General features: G+C 39.1%; 2 protein-coding genes across 7 annotated transcripts in view; both read left to right on the plus strand.

The window, feature by feature from the left end:
- LOC116672313 (copine-3) overlaps nt 1-6,711 on the plus strand; it is a 15,204-nt gene extending 8,493 nt beyond the window's left edge. Inside the window, exons 12-17 of one of the 2 annotated variants that reach the window (XM_032504070.1) lie at nt 1,184-1,238; nt 1,380-1,431; nt 1,865-1,998; nt 2,233-2,469; nt 2,571-2,685; nt 4,504-6,711. In XM_032504070.1, coding sequence (XP_032359961.1) covers nt 1,184-1,238; nt 1,380-1,431; nt 1,865-1,998; nt 2,233-2,469; nt 2,571-2,681 — 589 coding nt within the window. In that variant the 3' untranslated portion in view covers nt 2,682-2,685; nt 4,504-6,711. The remainder of the gene's footprint in view (nt 1-1,183; nt 1,239-1,379; nt 1,432-1,864; nt 1,999-2,232; nt 2,470-2,570; nt 2,686-4,503) is intronic. The other variant, XM_032504069.1, reaches the window with a different exon arrangement.
- Nucleotides 6,712-7,484: 773 nt separating this feature from the next.
- Nucleotides 7,485-10,563, plus strand: part of LOC116672312 (copine-3) — a 15,120-nt gene continuing 12,041 nt past the window's right edge. For 4 of the 5 annotated variants that reach the window (XM_032504063.1, XM_032504068.1, XM_032504064.1 and 1 more), the window contains exons 1-2: nt 7,548-7,619; nt 7,852-7,855. The gene's annotated coding sequence lies outside the window, so the exon portion shown is untranslated. Of the gene's footprint in view, nt 7,620-7,851; nt 7,856-10,563 lie in introns of all 5 variants that reach the window. The other variant, XM_032504065.1, reaches the window with a different exon arrangement.

Below are 10,563 nucleotides of genomic sequence, written 5' to 3' on the forward strand. Positions count from 1 at the left end.
CCGGATCTCACTCAAAACAGCATGGGTAGTTGTTTTTCCAAGTTTGTGTGCGTGTGGAAACACCAGAGACACAAAATAACCCCCCAAATCCCAGATAAAGTGATTTTTTTTTTGTAATACGCACACTTTAATGGACGTCCGTTACATTCAAGGCATTGCCAAATAAGTTTGAATAGAATTAAGACCATCAACTCCCTACACCTCTCTCTGTATCTCTCAGTATGACTATGTTTAGAAGATTGTGGGCGTCCGGCGACCTTTCCGTGCAGAAGCGCGAGCAAAGAAAACCTCTTCTGAAGAGTCCATCATGTTTTTATTGGTAATCCTCCATCTCCCCCTCGGCTACTAGAAACTGCGCGGGTGGATGAATGGGGAGGGGGCGTACTCCGTCACAGAAGGCTTGTCTCATGTGGACGCACCGACAGCGCTGTTGCCATTACTTAGAATTACACATGGGGGGGCGACAGAAACTACGCACTATAGCTTTAAGACCAAAAAGAGTTAGTTAAAATGTTTCAACAACAAAAACACCAACAGTGGGTTTAAACCACTGTAATACATTACATTTATTATTTCAATCATCATTTCTTGGGCACATAATCAGTTTTTTTAATTAAACCAGATAATTAAATTCTATATCCCCCCCCCCCCCCCCCCCCCCCCCCCCACTGCCTATATTTTCAATTGTCATTCCAACTGCATGGATGAATAACAGAATTTCCAGGCTTTGTGGTGCGTATGAGCTAATGGAGAGTCCCAATTTAAAGCTTTAGTGTGTAACTTTCTATATTATTCAATGTCCGTTACATTCAAGCAATTCCCAAATGAGGCCATATGCAGCCAATCAAAAGGAATCATCACAAAAGGGTTTTATCGTGTGGTTGCACCGACAGTTTTGTTGTCATTACTTAGAATTCCTCATGGGGAGACAGAATCTACGCACTATAACTTTAACGTCCTAACATTCAATGTTTGTGTTTTATCGGATATTATAAAACAGGCAACCAAATTCCTTCTCTAATGTTAAATGAGGAAATTAAATGTATTCACTATTTCTCTATGAGAAGCCTTAATGTAATCTCCTTAAATGTCTCGTTATGTCTATCACCAGGGCTCCAGGCTGATCCTTTGTATGTGTAAACATACTTTGACAATAACACTTATTTTATTTCATCCCCTGTAGTGACAAGATGTTCCCTGCTTTTGGATTCGGAGCCCAGCTCCCTCCTTCATGGCAGGTAATTGTTTGTGTTATTAAGTTAGTTATTGTTTCGTTGTAGTTAGTTAAACACATACTTGGATATTGAAATGTATCCATGCAACTAAGGTCATAAGTGATGGATTGTTGTGAGACCTAGATTAATAGCTGTGTTTTGCAGGTCTCCCACGAGTTTCCCATCAACTTCAACCCATCAAATCCATTTTGTGCAGGTAATAATAGGCTGAAGCTTATGTGAAAATTCCCATAAGGAATTTGGGGGTTACGCATCCTGTGGAAATTGGGGGTGAGCGTTTCATGATAGACATGTAGGACATTTAGCTGTTTACAGATTTGGTGACTACGGGAAAAATGTGGCATGGAATATGCAAAGCACCATGTAACTTCTGCACCAACTAGTGGAGAAATGATTGATCAGTTTATCAGTCACCAGAAAAAGTGACAACAATTTACATTATCAATTGGCGTTAAAGTCATTTATCAAGCGAATATGGATTTGCACTGTTTTTTATAAATGGATCATCACGTTGCAGAGGGCTGTAAATTTGGAATTATGTACATGGAAATATGTATAAAATGGTTCTCAATGTCCCGTAAGACTTAGTTTTGTTAACGTGTGTGTGTGTGTGTGTGTGTGTGTTTTAGGTATAGAGGGTGTTGTCCAAGCCTACCAGCAGTGCCTGCCCCAGGTGAAGCTTTACGGTCCCACAAACTTTTCCCCAATCATCAACCACGTAGCCAATTTTGGCCTGCAAGCCTTAAAGCAGGAGACGGCCTCTGTGAGTTGCTGGAAGTTTAAAATCAATCAAAGTAGTATTGTTGTGGCCGTTGTGCGCAAATGTTTGTTCCCCATAGTTGTCGCTTGAAAGTAGCCTCTAAATAGAGACAAAATAACCTCAACGGTGAGTTCTTCTTTTCCACATAATGCGAGTGAGTGAAGGTGGAAACCACTTCCACTTCATTTTATTAATTAGTTTCTCGTGTCGTTCCCTCTCATGTCAATGTTTTCACAGCAATACTTTGTCCTGCTGATCATCACTGACGGAGTGATCACCGACATGGATCAGACGCGCAGCGCCATCGTCAACGCCTCTCGTCTGCCCATGTCCATCATCATCGTCGGGGTAGGGGGGGCGGACTTCAGTGCCATGGAGTTCCTGGATGGAGACGACGGGATTTTACGCTCCGCTGTAGGCGAGGCTGCCCTGCGGGACATCGTGCAGTTTGTGCCATTCAGGCAGTTCCAGAATGTAAGCTATATCATAAAGCAAAGTGTTTGTAGACATACGTTTCTTTAAAATTAATTTCCTAATTACTGCACACATTTGAATGTCTAAACATCTTATTTCAGGCAGGCATTGCAGCCCTTGCCCAAAGCGTACTGGCAGAGTTGCCTGACCAAGTGACCTCCTTCTTCAATTTATTTGACCTGAAGCCCCCCAGGGAGCCCACTCCTTCCTAGAAATGTAGGAGTACCTCCAGCACCTACATAACCCCATCCCCCTTCTTTCCTGCATCTGTCCAAAGCTGAATAAGATTCAGTAGAAGCTTAGTTGCAAGCTTAATTCACCACCCTGTTTTTTTCTGGGGTTTTTTTCTATATCCTTTCCAATTCCCAGTATGCAGGACATTATGTCATCATGTACTCTGGGTCTATATGAGTGTGACTTGTCAGGGCATGGACAATCTCTGCTTAAAATTCTAACTCAAGAATGCTTTTAGAGTGGGATTGACTATTTCTTGGAGACTGCTCAGAGCCTAGATGTTGTCCGGCACATAATGCTCCATAAAACTGCAAATAGTGGTTTTCACTAGGGGTGTTGGAAAGAATCGATTAATGCAAGAATTGCCAGTCTTATCTTCTAAGATTCTGAATTGATTCACAACTTCCAAAAATCGTTTTTCCCTTTCCGATAACCTAAATATTTTGCCTAATAAAGACTGCGGCGTAGTAATTGCTGATAAGGAATTAGCTTTAGCCTAGCCTATATCCACAAAGTTCCGGGATTGCTCCGATGCTGCAGGAAATTCCGCCGGATGAATGTCTTTTTGCTAGATGTCCGTTTCCTTCCGCTTTCTTTGTGATGGCGTTCTAACCTCTGCTGGATTTCTGAGGACTCTGGTTAACTGCTCATAAGATCTCTGCAGGGTAAATCCAGATAGCTAGCTAGACTATCTGACCGGTCTGAGTTTTCTCTCTCACGAGTAAAACAACCTTTGAACGTACACATGTTCCACCAAAACAAGTTCCTTCCTGAGACTATTTTCCCAGCGCAGCCAATTGTGATTGGTTTAAAGAAATGCCAATAAACCAGAGCACGTTTTACTCCCATCCCAGAAGGCTGTGTGGACTAGCCAGATCCTCCCCCGCAGCGCTATGGAGAAAGGTCTAGCAAAGCGAGACTAGCTTTAGCCTAGTGCTTAGCCCTCAGTCTTCCTCCCTCTTTGTTTACAGTTTCAACCCGGCATGCAAGCACTTCCTGTCAACTTTTCCAACAATCACCACTCTGGTTTGGTTGAAATTAACCATTAATTCACCCACTTACATGTGGAAATATGTTGGCTTTATACACACTAAAAGTATTGATTATTTAAATGGAGTCTGGTGGGTGTAACAATAGCAATCCCTTAAGTGTTTCTGGGTAAATAAGAGATTTTACTCTGTAAAAAAAGGTATATCTCTGTAGGGAACCTTTCCATAATGGTGTCAGACACTTAATTATCTGAGCCTGTCAGTAGCAAAAACGGCACTTTAGGGTGACGGAATTGACGATGCACATTTGCCCCATAGGATTATATTGCAGCCTGGTTTGTGTCTGCCGGGTCACAGCGTTCTCGTTCAATACTGTTGATCACATCAGTCACTTTTACACAAAACATAGATAAAAGGGTCCGGGTCGAGAAAACCAAAGTTACCCGTTAACACCCCTAGTTTAAAAAAAAAAAAAAAAAATGTTATACAGATTAAACAAACAAGATACAAGATATTAGCTGTTTCACCCTGTTTTCTGCCAAACTCACCGGACATATATTTAGTGTTCAGATACGACAAAGGTGTTGATCTTCTCATCTGACTCTTTGCCAGAAAGTAATAAAATACAATTTCCCATAATATCATACTATTGCTTTTATTCACTATATTTAAAACTAAGGCTTTTGTCAAATCTTCTGCCAAACCTTTTTTTATTAAGCCTGAAAGCATACAAATATCTGCAGCGATGCTATTTCCTTGTACATGTTGTCGTATATGTTTATCACTCTGTCTCTCTACTCCTTCTCTTTAGTGTCCTCAGGAAGTCCTTGCTCAGAGCGTCTTGGCAGAAGTCCCAGGTCAGGTGGTGAGCTTCTTCAATACCATGAGTTTAAGGCCCCCCCAAAGCGACACACCTCTCCCTGACCGCTCAGCATCTGCCCCGTCCAGTGATGTATCCTGAGGACCAACGATTCTCCTCAGAATATCGCATGAGCATGCAACATCTAGTCTGGCAGCCATGCTACAATTTCTATATACTATGGACCAATAGTATAAAGCCATAGGAAGGACATGTTTGACAATATCATTATATTGTCAAACATGTCCTAACATGTAGATAGCTGTGACACCAACATATGACCTTATGTGACTCAAGTGCCGGGATTATTAAGACTTAAGGTCATTGAACTGCACAGTTTCCAAGGCACTAATTTAAACTAGTGTGGCTTGACTCAAGCTCTTTGGTTTTGTGGAAAAATTGCAGCAGCTAATAACCGCCATCTCAATCAGAACGTCTACATGAAAGGGGTGGAGTGCTAACTTTTCCATGGTTCTGCTAATATTGGTATTTCCTCCAGCATGTCATCATATTACAATGACCACTTGCTTGTTGGTCCCTGGGAAATGAAGCTGTATACATTTCCATTGAAATCATAGACATTGGACAAAGCAAAGACTATCAGGTATAATTAGTCATGTTTACATGATGGATTAATAAGTTTGTCTAAATGCGTTTTGTAGATTTACACCCAAAAAAACTGTACACTGTGTCCTCGCTGTGGTTTTGTACTTTAGTCAGTTTCTTTAAAAAAAAAATTATTCAGTTCCATATTGTTTACTTAAATATGTATGATATGTGAGACAACAGTCAATCAGGTTTCCATGAACGTCATAGTGGTGAATATTCTGATATTAATCAGAGTAACAATTGACCCTTTACTTAAAGCTAATCCTGGTTCATTTTGAATTCTTCTGGATTTGAGCTTCGCATTTATACCGTGGATCACTCGGTATTGGATCGCCTTGAGGTGTACTACACTAAAATGTTTTAAATTTTACTTATCAGACACGTGTTTCTGAGTAGCAATGGACAATGCCTCCTCATCCCTGGTCTCATTGACCTGTGGTGTTCCCCAAGGCTCCATCCTAGGACATATCAAAAACAAACACAAATTGCAGTACCATTGTTATGCAGATGATACAATAGTGTACATTTATGTCTCAATAAAAACTGTGGGGAAAACGGTCAGATATAAAGTACTGGATGTCCCAAACTCTTCTTCAGTTAAATACAAGCAATATGGAAATACAGTCATTATCTTCGGTCCTCTAAAGTACAACCCTAGTTTACAAAACATCTTGGATTCTTGTCTTCAAATTTCAAACCTACAGCCAGAATCCCGGGTATGGTATTTGACAGCGACCTGTCTTTTGAAAAACAAATAAACCAATTCAATCCTGTTAACTAAGGAACATCTCAAAAGATTACGTTGTTTCTTTATCGCCCGATCTCAAGAAGCTATGCTTTATTTCTTTCAGCTAAATTTATTAGGTTTGAGCAAAAAAGCCATCTAAAGCCTTCAGTCGGTAGAAAATGCAGCTGCCCGGCTCGATCCCATCAGCCCTCGTTCCTGCCTGAGGGTCTGAGACCTGCAGAATCAGTGACCTCTTTTATCGCTATTCAATTAAAAAAAAAAAAAAAAACTTTACTTTTTTAATTCAATCACACAGTCTAAATTTGTATCTTGTCTTATTTGTTTATTTCTGTTCATGTTATCGTCTTACGTTATCATTGGATATGGATATGTTATCCTTTTTTTTTTCTTCAATGAAATTCTTGTATTACTTAAAATGTCTGGTTTTATTTGCCTAAGGCCTGAACTGTTTTAAACCTGGTTCAACCTTTTAATACTTTGTTTTGAAAAGTTCTTTATTAATAAAGTTTATTGTTATATTATTGATTTGATATGATTGATACAATATGATATCAGTAAGCTTAATTTGGTAAAATGCATGTTTACGATGTACACTAAAAGTTCACTCTGTCTTAGGAGCCGACACTATGTTCTGACTGTTATGGAAATACATTTTACAAAGTGTACATGTAAGTGTTGTTTATATATGTTGTTTTCACCGATCACTGTGGCATTGTCTTATATTTTCTACATGTTTTGGTCATGGACTTTGATTTTATTCGTATTTTAATTTAAATGTAAATATGATATGCAATGCAAGTCCAAAAACAATTACCTACAAAACCATAACCAGCTTCTACTTCAATATTTTTTATGTCAAATTATCAAATACGTTATTTTTATTCATGTTTGATGCTGTCTTCTTGTCATGAAAATAAAGAAATACTAAATTCATTTTCACAACCAAGTTGTAACAGACGTGGGACTTTTTCTTCTTATGTGCATCAAAAAGAAATTGAACATAATATAGGAGGAGTCTCCTTGACTTGATGCTAGCTCAAGATGTGAGTTGGAGCCAAGCAGAGAAATTAAATTATTATTATTATATATATACTGTATATAGTGTATCATCAAGGGTATTCACATTTATGTTCATAGTAATACTATTAGTATTATCTTGCTTTCAAACATAAAACCCTGCAACATATCCCTTAAAGCAGCCACAGTCAGCAACTGCACAACAATTTGAAATTGATCAAGTTTGCGTCCATGCAAGTATGAGAACACAGTAAGACTTCCGGTAAGTAAAAACCTTTCAAAATAAATTGACCTAATTTGAGCAATTAGAAACAAGCTAACTTAAATGACAGCAATGTAAAAAAAAAAGTTGCACGCCACACGCCACTGGTGAAAAGTGTTCACGTGATTAAAAAGTAATGAGTTAGTCAGATAATAGTTTACTACAACTTCCGGTATATAAATTAAAGCTTAATCTTTAATTAGGAGTTATACATTCGCGCTAAAACGGGGTTGTCACAACAATAACATCCTCCTCCTTCCAGTTGTAGCAGCAGACGTCACGATGTCGTTTTGGTGGGTGGGGTGGGCGTGGTCACTTTGGCATGTCAAGGCACTGCAGGGCAGCCAAGCAAAGTCGCGACACGTTAACGTTTCGAGCTACTAAAGTATTTTCTAGTTTAGAGTCCTGTAAGGCGTCCACACACGTTTAAAGGTAAGTTTGAATTTAATCAGCGGCTGCTAGTGTGCGGAAGTTAACGTGGTTTTCCAGTGTGTTTATTTAGCAATTACTGGCCCAGTTGACGTTAGCTAGCTAGCTAGCTAGCTGTTGTACTTTCTCATAATGTAGCTAACTAGTAAACCCATCAACTGTTCCCCTCCCCACCAACAAGAAGTACTTGAAGTAAAAGTACTTGCTACGAGACTCGACCACGGTGTTGTACTAGCTTGCTAGCTACGTGTTGTAACGCTAGAGTTAGTTGTTAGATAGTAATACTAAACGTCCTAATAACCCTAATCCTAAATTACATTGATGATTGTGGCGTCACGTGACATTAATGTTGGGGATTTTATGCAGCATCCCTAGATGATATCAGAACATTTACGTCTGTCACAACTTATTGTAAGTGTTGCCAGCTCCTGAATGTATAGTAAAAATTAGCGATGGTCCGATCCGATACTGCCTGAAACGCTATCGGGAAGTATTGGAGTTTATGCACGATTCGATACCACGTAATAAAGCCCTAAATAAGATCTACGTTAAAGTAGTTTATTTATGTTCTTTTTCTGTTATAACTGACTGTCAAACAGGATAATAAAAGAAAGTTATGTGGCATTCATTGTTTGAGAGTTTAACCTGATCCAGACCGTCAACAACGAAAGAAATCATATCACATCCATACAGTGATAGTAGTATACAGCTGTTAGACATCAAATCATCATACAGGGATAGTAGTATACAGCTGTTAGACATCATATCATCATACAGGGATAGTAGTATACAGCTGTTAGACATCATATCATCATACAGGGATAGTAGTATACAGCTGTTAGACATCATATCATCATACAGGGATAGTAGTATACAGCTGTTAGACATCAAATCATCATACAGGGATAGTAGGCAAGGCAAGGCAAGGCAGCTTTATTTGTATAGCACATTTCAGCAACAAGGCAATTCAAAGTGCTTTACACAAAATCAGTTAAACAGATAAAACACAAGTAAAAACAGTTAAAAATCACAAGCATTAAAAACCGGTAAAACACATGAATAGACAGTTAAAAACAAAGAGAAACATAAAACACAAGAATAAAATTTACAGTGCGCATAAGAAATTTAAAGAAATGTTAGTCATTTAAAGAAAGGCAGCATCAATAGAAAGGTCTTCAGCCTTGATTTAAAAGAACTGAGAGTAGCAGCGGATCTACAGGTTTCTGGGAGTTTATTCCAGATATGGGAGCATAGAAACTGAAAGCTGCTTCACCCGTTTAGTTCTGACTCTGGGACAGAAAGCAGACCTGTCCCAGATGACCTGAGAGGTCTGGGTGGTTCTATGTGTAGTAGCAGATCAGCAATATATTTTACCTAAACCGTTAGTGATTTATAAACTAGCAAGAGTACTTTGAAATCAATTCTTTGAGCACAGGAAGCCAGTGTAAAGACTTCAGAACTGGAGTGATGTGATCCAGCTCTTGGTCTTAGTGAGGACTCGAGCAGCAGCGTTCTGAATCAGCTGCAGCTGTCTGATTGATTTTTTAGGGAGACCTGTAAAGACCCCGTTACAGTAGTCAAGTCTACTGAAGATAAAGGCATGGACAAGTTTTTCCAAATCCTGTTGACACATAAGTCTTTAACCCTTGATATATTCTTAAGGTGATAGTAGGCTGACTTTGTAATTGTCTTAATGTGTGCTGTTAAAGTTCAGGTCTGAGTCCATGACTACACAGATTTCTGGCTTTGTCTGTTGTTTTTAACATTGTTGTTTGAAGCTGAGCGAAGACTTTTATCGTTCCTCTCTGCTCCAAACAACCACCTCAGTTTTTCCTTCATTTAATTTCAGAAAGTTCTGGCACATCCAGCCGTTATTTTTCGATGCACTTAGTCAGTTTTTGTATTGGACTATAGTCCCCTGGCGATAAGGTTATGTAAATTTGTGTGTCGTCCGCATAACTGGTAACTTATTTTGTTTTTCTCCATAATCTGAGCCAGTGGAGCATGTAGATGTTAAACAGAAGAGGCCCCAGAATGGAGCCTTGCGGAACTCCGCACGTCATATTTGTACTCTCAGATGCATAATTACCTATAGACCAAAGTAATCCCTATTCTTTAGGAGATTCAAACCATTTAGTACTGAGCCAGAAAGGCCAACGCAGTTTTCCAATCGGTCTAGTAGTATGTCGTGGTCGACCGTGTCAAATGCAGCACTGAGATCAAGTAATACTAAAATTGAAATTTTGCCATTATCTGGTTAGGTGGATGTCATTAAAGACTTTGACAAGAGCCGTTTCATGCTGTGGTGTGTGGTCGGAAACCCGACTGAAAGGTATCAAAACTGTTGCTAGTGACAAGAAATGGTTGAGTTGTTGAAAGACTACTTTTTCAATGATTTTACTTAAAACGGAAGGTTTGATATTGGCCTATAGTTGCTCATTAGTGACTTGTCTAGGTTGTTCTTTTTTAAGAGTGGCTTGATTACTGCAGTTTTCAGGGCCTGTGGAAAGATACCTGAAAGAAAGATGTGTTCACAATCTGTAAGATCATAAGTCAAACAATTGGAAACTTTTTGAAAAGTCCCGTTGGAGTAACATCAAGGCAACAGGTCGAGGTTTCAGATGTTGAATAATGTCCTCCAGGTTTGTATGGTTGATCGTGTGAAATTCTGTCATATTGGAACTATTTTTGCTTGAACACTGTGACAACACATATCCTGGACTTGATATGGAGGCACTGACTGTTTGTCTAATCTTCTGAATTTTGTCTTTAGTAGTATACAGCTGTTAGACATCATATCACCATACAGGGATACAGCTGTTTGACATCATATCACCATATAGGGATAGCAGTATTCAGCTGTTAAAACATAATGAATTATATTTTACACTAGTATCGGATTAGTGCTCCTACTATCGGCGGATACGCAAGTTCAGGTATCAGAATC

The sequence above is a fragment of the Etheostoma spectabile genome, chromosome 22, assembly GCF_008692095.1.
Source record: "Etheostoma spectabile isolate EspeVRDwgs_2016 chromosome 22, UIUC_Espe_1.0, whole genome shotgun sequence".
In the NCBI taxonomy this organism is placed as follows: domain Eukaryota; kingdom Metazoa; phylum Chordata; class Actinopteri; order Perciformes; family Percidae; genus Etheostoma; species Etheostoma spectabile.